At 45.8% G+C, this 15,482-nt stretch overlaps 1 protein-coding gene across 1 annotated transcript; it reads right to left on the bottom strand.

The window, feature by feature from the left end:
• Positions 1–1,136: 1,136 nt before the first annotated feature.
• On the bottom strand, positions 1,137–15,471 carry BDH1 (3-hydroxybutyrate dehydrogenase 1). The gene is made up of 7 exons (XM_021536883.2): positions 15,372–15,471; positions 14,099–14,230; positions 11,029–11,101; positions 9,406–9,516; positions 4,202–4,343; positions 2,982–3,134; positions 1,137–1,640 (listed from the first exon to the last, which is right to left on the bottom strand). Exons 2-7 carry the CDS (start codon positions 14,179–14,181, stop codon positions 1,171–1,173), a joined length of 1,032 nt encoding a protein of 343 aa, XP_021392558.2. The 5' UTR covers positions 14,182–14,230; positions 15,372–15,471; the 3' UTR covers positions 1,137–1,170.
• Between the last annotated feature and the right edge of the window lie 11 nt (positions 15,472–15,482).

Consider the following 15,482-nt stretch of genomic DNA (forward strand, 5'->3'; position numbering starts at 1 on the left):
AGGCTCTTTTTTTTTCCCTTTTATTTTCTTAAAATACAAAACAAATATTTCTCAGATATGTAAACAACCATCATGGAAATGACACTGCTCCTAAAGTTAACATTTTTGTTATGGATGTTCTGATAGATCTATGATATGTGGCATGCATTTCAGCTCAGTGACTCCTTCAGTGGAAGTTATTATTGTTATCATCACCTGTGCTGCAAAACTGGAGGCCTGGTCAGGGTTGAGGGCCTTCTGTGCAAGCTGCTGTACAAATACTTGGCTGAAAATGAGGTCCCTGGAAAGAAGGGCATTCACTGATGTGACTATAACCCTCTCTGCTCCATCTGCTCTGCAATGGGACTCAAGAGAAACTCCTTTCCAAGCTAACTATGGACTTCATGAAGGGAAGGGAAATGTCACTGCAGGGCAATCCTGACACCTGCAGTCCTGTGCGTAAAGCTGCTCACAGTTATGGGAATGCTCATATGAGTAAGAAACTCCTGTGGTGAAAGTCTGCAAGGTTGTGTCCCTGGGCCATTGAACTCCTTTGCAAGAAAGAATGTGAGAAAAGCAGACTGGTTCCTTTTCTCTAATGTTTCATCAGTATAATTCTAAGAGAGAAAGGGATGGGGTCAGTTGCTCAGTTTCAGCACCTTGAGCATTTTGAGTTCTGATCCTCAAGTTAAAGAAGTCTCTGCTCTGCCTTGGGCTACTGTGACCAGGCCTGGAAAAGTCAGTTGGACATTCTTTGTCATAAGGAAGCAGTGGTTTGCCATTAGAGCATGGAGGGATTCTGTTTTATGGTGTGAAGGCTGCATCCTAGGCAGGAATTGTGAAGATTGTGTTAGACCATCAGCAGAAATTATTCTGAAAACACTTCAGAGCAATTGCAGTTTAAATAATCATTATAGCTTCATATTTGACATGAAAAAAAGAAAGGATTACATGAAATAAATAGCAAAAACATCATTGTCCCTGCACAAACATAACATATTCCTGCCTATGAAACATCCCTTGCAAATTACGGCCTTTTAGGTTACGTCAGATATTTAAATGAACCCTTTAGAGCTAAAATACAGTACTCTGAAATGAGGTTAGAAAAATTTAAAAAGGACTAATGGAAAGTGTGTACAAAGCTCTCTTTAAAACAAATTTCCCACCTGGATAGCTTATGAATGTGAGGCCTCAGTAGACGTAGAGCCGGTCTGAGATGGCAGCGGGCATGTGGGTCATGATCTGCATGCGCAGCCACCAGTAGTAATCCATGGGGTGGTAGCGGGTGTAGGGGGCCGTGGAGGTGAGCGCGTGCTCCACGCTCTCGATGACCGGCGAGGTGTCCCTCGAGCCGCTGTTGCAGTACGACTCCATCTTGCTGACCTGCTCGTCGAAGTACTTCCTGCCGTAGTCCTTGCGCACGATCTCGGGGAGCTCGTCCCACATCTTGTCGGCGATGGCTTTGATGCGCTCGGGGCTGTACAGGTTGGTGCCGGCGATGAAGTTGCCGGGCTCCACGATGCTGACCATGACGCCCTGGGGCTGCATTTCGTAGCGCAGGCAGTCGGAGAAGGCTTCCACGCCGAACTTGGTGATGCAGTAGGGCGAGCGGGCGGGGCTGCCCATCCGCCCCATCATGCTGCTGATGTTCACCACGCGACCTAGGCAGAGGCCGGGCAGAGCACAGCTGAGCCGAGGTACCTGGCCTGGAGCAGGTACCTGGCACCACCACCCAACACATTCCTGAACATGCATCCCCCCACCTGCCCACTGCCTGGCAGACCTGCTCATGGCTCTGCCTGAGCAGTGCTGTTCTAGGCAACGGCCTTCAGGTTTGTGCTCCCTGGCTCATTCTACCTGAGGGAACGGGTACAGGCTGACACACAAAGCTCGGTGCTCTGGGGAACATAGGAAAGGCTGGATAGAGCCTCTGTGGGGGGAAACAGGATTGCTCAGCAGAAATTTGGACTGAGCCCAGACAAGTGAAAGCAGGAGCAAGGAAAGCCTCTGGCACAAAATTTGAGCTTGTTTATTTGCAAATCAAAGGTCAGTGGTGACCTAGAGTTTCTGCTTCTCAAAACGGAATAGATTGCTCCTGTACTACCAATGGGCAGAACCACTTACATCCACTGCACTCTTCCATGTGACAACTGGGTTATGGCTCCAGGAACAGAGGCCTTTCTCCCTGCCAGAAGCCATCAATCTGGGCTGGTGAAAATGCTGGTAAGGGGCTGTGGAAGCTCTAGTCTAGGCAGAGGTTGGAGTTCTCTGTACTTTCTACCAGGGCTCATTGCTAAGTTGTTTTAGAAAGAGAACCTTTGACCTCAGAAGTGGATAACCTTCCATGGTGGAAGAAGAGCTGCTCAGGCCACATCCAGCCCAAGTCTGCAGCACTGGGCAATATTGTTAATGCCTGCAGATGCCTCAAGAGTGAAAAATACTCTCATTTTTTTGGCAGTAGACCCTAGCACAGGAAAGCTTTCGCCTCTTTTGCTGAGACCCCTGCAAGCTCCAGGTCTGCAAGCCTTTGCTGTACAACCCCCTCTTTTCCTACATCACAGGCTCCCAGAGTAACAGTGCAAAATAACAATTTCCCTGCAAGAAGCTTTTTACACTGCTGCTGCCCACCCTGCCACAGCTGATTTTTATATAGCAGGGAGGAATGCTCCTGGCACTGTAATTTATTGTGAGCTGCAGTTTCTGAACAGGTAAAAGAAAATATAATGGATTAAATCTTGCGTGGGATCTTGCAAGAGAAGGCAGCACATATGGGAAAAAGAAATAACTGGTATTCCAGCCTGCTGCCTTGCTGTGTAACTCAGAGAGGTGAGGCCATCTGTGTGTCTGCTGGGGACCACATTCTATCTCTGAGCGCAGGAAGGTGTTGATATGTCGATGGTGCAGAGAGAAGTGCCATAGACCTTCTGGCCTCTAACACAGCAAGATGAGGCAGGATGAGGTGCCTGCTGCAGGGAGAGCCAGTCAGGAGGTCTGCCACTCACCCTTTGACCTCCGGATGAGTGGGAGGAAAGCCTTGGTGGTTCGCACGGTCCCCCACAGGTTCACTTCAGCTACCTCCATGTAGGTGTCCATGCTGGTGAATTCAACTTCCCCAAATGTGGAGATCCCAGCATTGTTAACCAGCCCCCAGAGCCCTACAAGACAAAAATCAAATACCATTAGTTGTGCTAGGTTATCGAACCACACAACAGAACTTTTTATTATGACTTGTGATGGGGAAGACCAGATAGAAGAGAGTCCAGAGTGCACTTCAGTCTCCTGAGAAAATATAACCACCAGGAAACATGCTGAGAAAAGTCTGAGAAAGGCTTCTGTCTGTTGTTTAGAAAAACTCACTTTTATCTGTTGACTGACTGTGTCCAGATCTGTGTTATCAGAACCCAGGAAAGGCAACTTCATCCTGGCCTGTGCTTGAGAATACAGAGCTAGAAAACTTAATTTATATAGAAGATCTGTATATAAAAATTAAATACAAAGAAAATCAAAAGAAATTGGCTTGCAAAATCCAAACCAAAACATTACTGATTGTTCTGCTTTAAAACAACCTTCTGTTGAATGTGAATATCCTTTAGGAGAAAAATGTACTTCAAAGGGTGGAAAGGTTTCAGAAATGTATGAGCAAAGGCAATTTTCACAGTACTGGAGCAGAATTTGCTGCTCACCTCAGTAGAATGAAGTAACCAGGCTAAGAAAATCAGTACAGCTAGCCCCTGAACTCTAAATGGTAGTATCTACAATAGCATTAATGATGCCCAGCTAGCTTCATTGAAAATTCTTTGGAAAACCTCTCAATTTCCTTTGCCTTTTGAAAGAGTGGGGGACACATTTCCATTGTTAATTCCCAATCTTTGGGCATGAGGCAGGTTTTATGATAGAAAGGGAGTCACTATAAACTTCAGTTCACAGGAACAAAGTACTAATCCCAGAGCCTTGAACACCACTCTGGTTTTTGCCAATGTCCCTACAGGAGCTAGTGGAGAACAAAGCAGTTTATTTGTAGATGCTGTGTGAAGTGGGAAGCCCCTTTCTGATGCAGTACAATATTCAAACAGGCCATTTGCTCTGCCCTGCTGCTCCTCAAAGATTCATGTCCTTTGATCATGTGCTCAACTTTTGAAATACACCCTGACAATGCTCTCAGAGCCCAGCCAAGGAAGCTCCTGTCCCCTCTGTTGCCTCAGAACCCCTTGCATACACCCACCTTTCTCAGGGTCCTTGAGGCTGTTTTGCACATGCTCCACTGCCCGGTCCATTTCTTTGCTGTCACAGACGTTGAGCTGGACAGTTCTCATTCGATCACTCTTCATGGCATCCAGCTCCTTGGAGCCACCCTCCCCCTTGTCCTAGAGGGGAAGAAAATGCTGGTTGTGATCTGGCTAAAGAGCCTGTGCAGAATATCAAACACCTACCAGCTATCAAATCAAGCAAAAGAGTGCACAGGGCAGTCACAGAATATTCAGGACAGTCCTGCAGCCCTAGGAAGAAGGGGAGCAGACAGGACTGGTCCTGCAGAACACCATTCCTCAAGCATCTCCATCTCACCATGAGTCCTGTACCAAGTCAGCTGGTACAAACTGCTTTAACCACCAAGAAAGCAGCCAGAGGCGGATCTCCTGCAGCAAGACACCCAGCAAGCACACCCTGCTCAGTACTAGCTCATGAGGCCAAGCTATGTCCCACTGATGCAGTGGTGGGAATGTGGTGCTATCCTCACTTGGACTGACATGGGGCACAGACACTCACTTGGGGGAGTTATGGTATAAAATGGCCAGCAAGGGGCTGCATATCTACATGGCATGTGCTTTGTGGTCACACTGGCAGCTTTGGGAGCAACAGCTCAAGATGAGAGACTGCTGTCCACTGCTCTCTCCCTTCAACTGATCTGTACACTGGTTTCCAGGCAGTGGAAGACATAACTACTGCCTCCAAAGGACTGCTACAGAGCCTGATACTGAAGAGCCTGGCCAGTCTGTTTGCTGCCAATTCACCCTGGCATCTTCTCCAGCATCTTGGTCTCTTCTCTGCCTCCCCCTATCAACTTTTTCTCACTTTTATTTCCCATTTCTGTTCCCTTCTTCTCAGCTCAGAACAACAGTTTCCCCCAGCACACATTCCCTCACAGCTCAGTAAATTAACTGCAGCTAACCCCTGAGATACTTTCACACAGGCCAGACATTGCTGGCAACAGGGCTGCCATGCCCAGAGCTCATCCCTTTGCAGTGGTAAATTCTGGCCAGGGTGCTTCCAGGACACAGACACAGGATGGCAGGATGACACTGGGACTATACCTGAATCATTTCCATTGTTATAAGCTACTAGACTGTGCTGACCAATCCAGAGTACTTATGTAAAGGATGGTGAGATATAACTTTGAAAATGATCCTATTTTGAGAACATTCCTGTCTTTACTATAAGAAGCTCCTTCAGTATCATCCCTCATTAGAAGTCTGTTACTTCCATTTATCAGGATAGACATGGAACATATCCACAGGATCATCTGATGTCTGCTCAGCTCTTCCTCCCCTACCGTTCAAACTTCTAGGTAGCCTCGCTCACTGTGTCTGCATCAGCAGGGAAGCATTAGAGTGCCCTTCACTCCTGACAAATAAGGGGTTTTGACTAGATAGCTGTTTTCCTCTGAGCTGGAACAGGCCAATACTTCATAGCAGGCCTGTTTCCTGACTGCTGAAAGACATTAGATTGCTCTGAACACCTGATGCCACAGGCACTCTCTGACAGAGGTCAGCAGGCAGCTGTCAATGAGATGGAGCTTGTCTGCAGTCTGAGCCCTGGCTGCCCATATGTTCCTCAAGCGAGAGTTCCCTCCAGAGACCACATTTTGGATACCACATGAGGGTGGCCATATAACCTTGTCTCTGTGCCACCTGTCTTCCCAAAATCCTTGTCCCGGCTTCTCTCATTCCTGCGATTATATACTGTGCTCAGAGACATTTCACTAACGTAGCTACCTGACATCTCCTGTCTTCTCCTCTGTGCTTCCATATTCCATCACAGACTGTTAACACCAGTTAGTATTTGTCCTTAAGAGAGGGCATCTACTTCTCTCTCTTCCTAGGGAAGCACACTGATTACAGAAAGGAGTGGTTAGAAGTCTCATGCGCAGTTTGATGGTGGTGTTAGAGTGACTGAAAAGAGTTTGGTGCTAAGTTTATTGCTCACTCAAAAGCACTGTGGTGCCAAAGCAGTCTATATGGCAAAGCACTGGAAAGCATACAAGTGGCAAATGTGGGAATGCCATCAGGGAATCAGCAAATGCAAACATGCAAGTCCATTGAAAAAAAAACCCCATATTGCTAAAGGAAAGAAGGAGAGCGAGGCCCAGGTCCTTCTTTCCCTGATCCCAGTTCTATGAGGTGCAATAAAATCTCTGGGTTGCACCAGCCTTAGAGACCTCATAGCTCTGCTGGGAAGTCCACAGCATCTTCTTCCTCAACCCTGACAGGGTTGGCTCTGCAAGCCAGATCCCTCCTGCCCTCCCACCCACATGCAGCTGGATGCTTGGACGGGGACTCCTGGAGCTGGGATTCTGGCCAAGAATTGGACTCTGGATGTTACCCACACCCACAAGGCCATTCCCTTGGCTTTCAGCAAGGGCAGATGGGAGATGTTTAAGTGGGACACCTGGTGTGTCCTGGCAGGGGATGCAGCCTGTCCCACAATCCCCAGGCCCATACACAGCAGTGAAAGGATCTTCTCGTGCTACAGCAGGAGACCAATACATCTCTGCTGCCAGCCCCAGGGCACACTGTCCTTGTGGCAAGTGGGCCCAGCTCTCACACATGGAAAAAGCACATGGCTGCCTTGTTTTCCTCTTTCCATGGTCCCTCTCTGGGGCTCCTGGGCTTTAGCTTGTATCTATTTCAGTGTGTCCTTGGTCTCTAACACCCTGTGGCTCTGAGCACTCCTGTGGAGCCCTGCAGTAGCCAGCCTGTGTGCCAGCATTTTCAGAGGACCTCTGCCTTCTCATTCCCCTGCAAGCTAAGCACGCAGAACAAAGCAAACAGGGGTTCCACCGCACTCCTGACAGCAGAGACAAACATCACATATGTCCAATGGTAACAGATACAGATGGAAAAATACCTTCTTCATCTTGTGTCAGCTGGCTTCTCCATATATTTACCAAAGAGGTAAAATAAAACAGCTGCAGCATGAGCGTTCATTGGATCCAGTCTACCACTGTCTTTTGGCAATGCAGCATCAACACAACTCTCACATGAGTATATTTGCCACTGAAAACGTTAGGAAGTAACTGTGTGTGAAACAGTACACTATTAGCACAGATCCATCCTCGGGCTCCCCTCAGTCATGACTCTACACTCCTCTCTCACGTTTCCTTTAGTAAAATTACAGCCAGGTGCTCAGGATCTAGCCACTTTAGGAAATCTTTCCTAATAAAGAGTCAGCACTGCAGATACTTTTAATCTGCAGTTAAGGACATGGTATTCCTAAGAACTGTGCATGCCCTGAGGACACAGTGGCTCCCCAAGCAGAAGTCTGCTCCTGATGTGCAGGTGTGCTGTGAAAAACAAACCCATGGAAGCAACACTGAAGTTTCAGAGTCATTTCTTCTACATCAGGGCTAGGTCAAATATATCCAAGACAAAGATTACGTTCCTTATTTCTACCTCTACTTTTATCTAGCATCTAAAAACACCAAGCTTTTTCTGCTGTTAAAATCAGCATCAGCAATAATTATACTCTGATCAGAATTCTGCTTATGGTTTTGCTAAAGAAGCCTGTAGCACAGCAAAAAATCAGCTCAGTATCCTGGAGTTGTTTTGGTTCTACACAGAGTATAATGGCCTGAAGACACATGGGAGGCCACTCAGCTAACTAAGGAGCTTTGCATTTTCCAGTGTTTTCTAATGACAACTGCTGTTACCATTCTTGGCATTCTTGGCCACACAGATTTTGGAACATGGTGTGTGAATTCAGCTAAAGAAGCAGTATTTAATTACAGAGTGATACTGCAAAGCTTTCTGATGGTTTTTCTGTGAGGAAATTAATATTGATCAAAGTCTGAAAGACTTCTGACATGCTGCTGCATGTCAACTTATGTTGAAATTGTCAGAGACCAAGATTTTCCACAAGCATGTATTCAGCAGAAAAAGTATTGAGGACAACAAAACCAGAAGGGAGGTTACAGTAACTGTTAGATATGTCCACTGAAAATTGTGCCTTTTTAGAAGCTCAGACAGAAGAAATGAAACCCATAAGTAACTCTGCAACTCTGCAGTTTTTGACTTCTGTCAACATAGAGATAGGCTATTAGTCTAAACAGTGTTTTTTTAGGTTTGCAGTGTTCTTATATTCTCTAATGTTGATCTTAAGTTACAAAAGCTGAGTAGAAATATCTATCAAAAAAGTACTTATCTACCCTCTGTCTTGAGCACTTTTAAGAGGCAGCAGTTTGTACCAAGTGTCCTGTTCCGCTGTGACGCCTGTAGAGGGAGCCCAGGTTAACAAATAAATCTTTGACCCAACACTGAGACACAAGACACGGAGCTATCGAGACAGACACCTATTTTGAAAAAATGCAGAAACAAACTACTAATTTAAGCAAAACCTAGTAATAATGCAAAAAAAAAAATACTAGTAGAAAGTCGGATAACATTGAAGAATACCTGGCAAATTCTCTTTAAATAGTATCACTATTCAAGATAAGTTTATAGTGATGAGTGAGCTAAAAGATTAGATCAAACTAGCTGACCCACCCCAGGATATCCTGAGGAGTAAGTTTGTTTCTGTTAGGAAACGGCCCTGGAGCCAAGAAAAGTTCAGTGGTTCATAAGGAGAGAGAGACTAAAACTCTCTCCTGTTCTCCATAACCACCAATGCTTTGCCACACCAAGCTGTTTGTGGCCTGATTCTTCTCTCATTTGCACTGGTAGGACTCCATCACCCCCACAACTATTTCAGGAGACCCTCAATACACACCATGGCATGGCTGTGCCCATGAATATAGAAAAATATGCTCAAAACACATGCCATAAAATCACTGGTGGTTTGGTGTATTTCAAAATTAACCAAATTAAGCCTTGCATAAATATATACCATCTGAGAGCAGAGCCAAAGGTCCAGACTACAGCCTGACATCAAAATTTGCTTATGATTAAGCCTATAAAATTAGATTTGGGCTTCCAGTTCATCAGACATGGAACAGACCACAATGTGGTCTTTTTCAAACATACTAGAATAAGAACCTCCCTAGATACCATTCAGTCCTGGTTCTGCTCTGTGAAATTCAAGCACCTATGTCTTTCCCTCTGGGGTACCAACCACCCTCTCCTTGGCAGAAAGCTGTGCAGAGTGGAGAGGGAAGACTGGAGTTGCTATGTGTCACTGCACATGCCACAGGTGAAGAACAGTTTTTGTTTTCCCTACCTTTTGCAGGCAGCCAGCATAAATAATGAAACCTTTGTCATGTAGGTGCTTGGCCAAGGCAAATCCAAATCCTGAGTCACAGCCTGTTATAAGCACAGCTCTGCTGCCAATCTGCAAAACAAACCAGAACAAAATGCACTGGAATTGAGTATTTGAAATCGGTGATTTGCAGCACACAGAACAAGTCACATCCTTGGCCAGGAGGAGTCTGTTCAGGGATGTTCTCTACATTCACTGCCAGCTTCTGCTACTCAGTGCCTCCTGAACACAAGGAATGTCACATTTCATACCGAGTTCACTCCAGTGAGGCAGGATCACTGCCCTCCCAACATGGAGCAGTTCAGCACCTCTGGCACAGGCTTCCAAGGCAAACAGATCAAGCAAACCACCATGCTCTGGCAGTTCACATCCATCTTGAAATCTGAAAATATACCAGACAGTTCCCAAGATATATATTCCCTTCATCAGGAACTGTTCCTATATGCTCAAAGCAGGCAGGATTCCACTCCACAGTACATGTAGCCCATAGGGCATAGAGAAGACTGTTTGACTGCAGAAAGGATATAGTTTAATCTTTCTGACTGCTCACTTGTCTTTCTCTCTCTAGCACCTAAGCTCTCTAGAGCTGGGTTCTAAGAACTAAGAAGATTCAAGTGGGGTTAATATATGATATTAGGACCAGTAGGTAATCACTCCTTTTGTCTGGTTGGGCTTTTTTGGTCTTCCTATTTTTCCAACTTACAATTTAAATGGAAGTATATCTCCTTCCCTCTCCAAATTCCTTTTTCTAACCCAAAGACAGGCAGCAGTTAAATAATAAGCAGTTAAATAACAAGCTGAAATGGTGCATCAGACAGCCCAACAGCAACAATCACACATCCAAGGTGCTGCTGTGGGTGTGATTACATAATAATTGCCTGCAATTCACTCTGACTCGTCTCTTTTAGCACACTATAAATTTGGCTTTCCCCAGCAAGCTCAAGAACTGATCAGGGTGGAAGTTGGATGGAAGCAGCAAAGGCTCCTCACACTGGAAGCCCAGCAGTGATGCAAGAATCACATCTGAGTTCCTCTGAAACTCATTTCCAGAGTTCCAGAGTTATGGAACAAGTTGTGCATACTCCAGCACTGCTACAGTGCTGAGTTCTGTGACACAAGACAGACAAGATGACAAAACACTCCCCTCTGTTTTGCCTGGCACTGCTCCTGGCAAGTCAGTATCTTCAAGGAGAGGGCTGCTAAAAAGGGCCACTCTCCAGATGAAATAGTGAGGACACACTGATTTATTTTCATGTCTTTAAACAACTACACCGCAGAAAGAGTGCTTTATTAAGAATTTGTCATGAAGGTCCTCTCCACTGCAAGGTGGAACATTTAATCTGCTGAGCGAGTTCCAAAAATAGTAAAAACACACTCATATGATTGTTTATTTCCATGCTTAGCAGCACATACTGTGCTACGTCAATGGAAGCTCGGTGCTAGGAAAGAATGTGGAGTATGCTCGAGAGGTCCAGCTTGGAGTCTTTCTAGCAAACTGGAAAGATGAGTTTGGTCACCAGGCTTCAGGGATTTTAAAACCCCAGCTCAGCAGAACCAGTTCCTGAAAACCACAGTCACACTCACCTGATCGACTTCATTTGCATAAGAGCGGCTGCCACATGGGGACAAGAGAGGGAAGGAAAATCTCTGCACGGGCCTGTTAAAAAACCCAAAACCACAGAACAGTCAGATGTGGAATATCTTATCCATACTCTGCTGCAGCAACATACACATGTAAAAGGAATGCAGTGCTGCCTACATATATGATGTAGATTGTCACTTGGGAAGACAATCTAGTCTACACTGCTCCTTAGTCTGAGCCTGTGTATGACACATTTTTTCTCCAAAGACCTTGATGCTATTTCCAGCTGCAGAAGCTGTCTGGGTACTACAAAGTATTCTAAAATAGCTCCTGGTCTGGAGGCACAGGGCTGCTTCTGCCCAGAAAACAGGCAGTGCAGTATTTGCATTTTCAAATGCAACAACACCCTCACTTAAGATGTGCACAAAGTTGGGCTATGGGAAGTTATTAATTTGTCTGATGAAGGTATTCTGCTGTGGCTTTGTCTCTGACATCCAGCCTGAGGCTGAATTTCCTTGGATTTGTCTCATTCCTTTTACACACAACTCTATCCTTATTTCATCCTGGATTACACTTCTTCCCCTGCAGTGTCTACCCATTAAATACACATAGATTTTACAATCTTTTTGCAACTGTTTAAGCTAAGAAACACTGTCTTTGAGCAATACCTGCCATGCAGATCTGAAGCTCCTCCGCATAGTATGTGTGACTCCCAGAAGAAAAAACATATTCACAAAGACAGACCAGAACAAAGGAACAATGCCTTCCAGGAAATGAGATTTCATTTAGAAAAACTATGTTACCCAGTAGCATCGCTCTGGCTTAAGTCTTGCCATCATTCATCAAAACTGAGCCTGAACACCAAATCAGAGTGACCCCAATCTCTGTCCTTGTCAGTCACCTCTCTGGACTTTATCAGCTTTTTCATTTTTGCTTTGGGCACTGACATTGCCCTACAGGAGCTTTCATCCTTCCCTTGGACTTGCTGTACTTCATCTACTCTCTGGCTCCTCCAACAACATCCATCCTTCCCAGAGCTGCTTTTCTAAGTCAATTTGCATAATCATTCACAATTATCTCCAGCTCAGACATCACAGGCTCTTCCACGGTGACCTGTGCTACACTGTACAGCAGCTTGCAGATTCTCTGGCTCTGAGCCATATCTCAGGAGATCAAGGGATCTGTGAAGGCAGAAGCTTTGAACTAGATGGGAAAGGAGATGACACATTCAGGCAGTGGTGTTCACCCACCTTCCTGAAACAGATTAGTTGTTTTTCTAACTTAGAGTGTCACAAGCCAAATCAGCTCTTGAAATAGCTATAGACAACTTAATTGCTGCAAAGGTCAGTGCCCAGGCAGTGTGTGTTAACATCACTGACCTGCAATCCTGGATTGAAACTCTTACCACAACACTAAGATTCTTGGTGTGTCTTAAAGTTCCCAGAAATGTTAATAACATTTCTTTTAGTTGAATAAACTTGGTTTTTAGTTTGTAGTGTAACGTTTGGTCCTGTTATTGAGTGCAGAGCACTCAATTCACAATAATTTGTAGAGAACACCTACTTGACATTCTGTCTTGATCTGAAGGCAATGGCAAAAGATGAACAGATGCTGGCTGCTGCTGAGCAGGAAAGTTGTCAGCAGGAAGAGCCAGGAAGTGATGTGAGCCCCCACACAGTACACTAACGTACCATAAGCCATTTTTATCATTCTGCATCATTAAATTCTAGAGACCACAACAGAGACTTTCAGAATGCACAGATGGTCCTCAAATTGAATTTGTCCTTGTAATCACGCATTGCCTTTTGTTCAGTTCCACCAAAAAAAGGAGTCCTCAGCTTGAAATTCAAGTATATAAACACTGCTTCAGTGCATTAAGACACTGGTATAGTGGCAGCACTGCCTTTCAATGAACAGCTGGATTTCCATTGCAGGTTTAGCAGCTTGTGGGGATTTGCAAATGCAATACAGTTTTGCCCTGAGTACAAGACACACAAAGCACAAATACACAGTAAGCAAACAGAAGACGGAAGAAAAAGAAACAAGAATATGCTGAAAATTCTTTCCTCAAGTCAACAAAACATCAGTTTGCAGTTTTAAGGCCACAGCAGATTCCTGCAGGTGAACTCTGGTGTATGTGGAGCAAATAAGAGATAAAAGACCTATGTCTGTTTGCACAGGAAATCTCTTAACAGCCTAGCTATCTCTAACACCCTGTTACCAGAGTCACCCTTGACTGTGATGATGTTGGACCTCTCTATCAGCAGCAGGAGAGCAACACTGGAGGTGGCAGCTCTTGTGCAACAGGCCATGAGCCCCTTCTAAATGGCTTATGTACAATTAGTGGTACACACCCTGCTGTTTGGGAACTCTGCTCTAAAACAAAGCCAGGCAAAGCACTCAACTTCCCCTGAATTTGGACTAATAGGGCTCCAATCATACAGCAATATAAATGTTGGAATTTTTTCAGAGCTAGGAATCAGAATTAGGCAATTTTCTGTTCATCTGCAGAAAAAAACAGCTTAATAACTCAGCCCACTTCTATTTCTCAGTAAAACCCTCCCTCTCAAATTTCTTATTTCATGGGATTTGCTGCCTCTTTAATCACAGGAAATCACAGAAATATATGACAGTTTCTTGAACTGAACCATGGCCTTGCTGATATTCATAAAAACCCTCTTGATGGATACTGAATCAATGCTTTTTTTAACTTTTTATCTGCAATGTGAAAAAAAACCCAAAACCAGTATGTTGTCAACCTCACCTTGCATATAGACTCCATCTCTGCTGTGCTCAGCTCAGTGACTGAGCCCTGGCATAGGTTGTCTAGGCAGGTTCTAGAGTACCCATTCTTGGAGATACTCAAAAGCCACCTGGACACAGCTCCAGGCAACCAGCTCAGAGAGGCCCTGCTTTAGCAGGGTGGTTGGACCACATGACCTTCAGAAGTCCTTTCCAACCTCAACCACCTTGTGACTCTGTAAATAAACTGTCCCACTGATATCAATTGAGTCTTTGATGTGTGCTTTACTCAAGATGCCACTCTTTCCTCTTTTCCACCAAGTTACTTACCTGAAGCCATTCCCCAGGTCCTTGAAATTCAGGGCTTTCACAGAGAAGTTCAAGAGAGGGCGGGACAGCTTGGTGGCCAACATGTTGTCAACTAGTACACGTCACCAAAAGCAAAACTATTCTTCCTTAGCTCTGCAACACAAGATAGCACCTCTGTTTTAGTTGCTCAATTATTTTGTAAGACATGCTGACTCCATGTATTTTAACAGGAAAATAAAGTCCAAAGGAATTCATCTTCTCCCCTTGCAGTCCCTCACACAGAGATAAATAGCTCAACCTTCAGGCACCCAAGATGCTTTTAAATATGGAAAAGCATTATAAGTAAACTACCAAGCAGGGAGACATTAAAAGAAAATGTCAATTTCTCTTCTGCAATGCATCTTTAACTTGTTTTTCTGAAACAGGTAAAAATTAAGGTACTCACTTGGAATATATTATTTCAAATGAGCTATAGGAAATAACTTTAAACAAAAATGTAATTTCAAGGCACAGGTGATGTTATGCTACATGTTTCCAAAACAATCCTTGACTTTATAGCTAGTACAGCCACGCAGTTAAAAATACATTTTTTGGTAATTAAGTAGCTGGTGATGCTGGACTAAGCACAAGGAACCACCAATAAACTCAATACTGAGTGAAAACATCTCAAAAATGAGACTTTGGTATGGAAAGTCAACTTCAATCATATTTATCTTGGATAAAACTAACCCAAGGCACATAAAACATCTCCCAGTCCCTTTTACTGAAGCTGAGAAACGGTAAATAATGGTCAGGGGCGGTTTGCATCTCTGCCGAAGGCTGGGCCGCCACCGCGGCAGCTTCGGGGCCTGCTGGAAACCAGGCCTGGGCTGAAAAACAGTGAAATTACCGCAGAAAGAGCAGCGGTAGGCACCGAGATGGAGAGGGAGGGAGCGGACAGGGCTCAGGAGGCTCGCCTAATCCTCAGAAATCCCGGCGGTTTGATCCAATTCGGGAGTGCGGCCGGCGTCCCCGCGGGTTTTGGTGAGGTTTCCAGGGAGGGGGCGAGGCCGGCGATCCGCTGCAGGTCCCGCTGGCCCGGCCCCTCTCCGGGACGCGGCTGCCGCGGCCCCGGACGCGCTCACGGCCCGGCCGAGGCAGCGGGGGCGCGGCCGCCCAGGCTCGTGGCGGCTGCGGGAGAGGCCGCGTGGAGATGCCCGCGTCCCCCAGGGCCAAGGTCGCCGTGCGAGCCGGCTGCCAGAGCTCCACGGACCCTCCACGGACCCACCCCGGCCCGGCCCGCCCCGCGCGTTACCTGCAGCCGGCGGGTGCCGGGCGCTGCCGCCGTTTGAATGAGGCTGGGCCCGGGCCGCGGTGCCGGGCGCGGCGGGAGGCGGGCCGGGGGCAGGGCCGGAGCGGCGGCGGC

The sequence above is a fragment of the Lonchura striata genome, chromosome 10 (assembly GCF_046129695.1).
Source record: "Lonchura striata isolate bLonStr1 chromosome 10, bLonStr1.mat, whole genome shotgun sequence".
Lineage (NCBI taxonomy): Eukaryota > Metazoa > Chordata > Aves > Passeriformes > Estrildidae > Lonchura > Lonchura striata.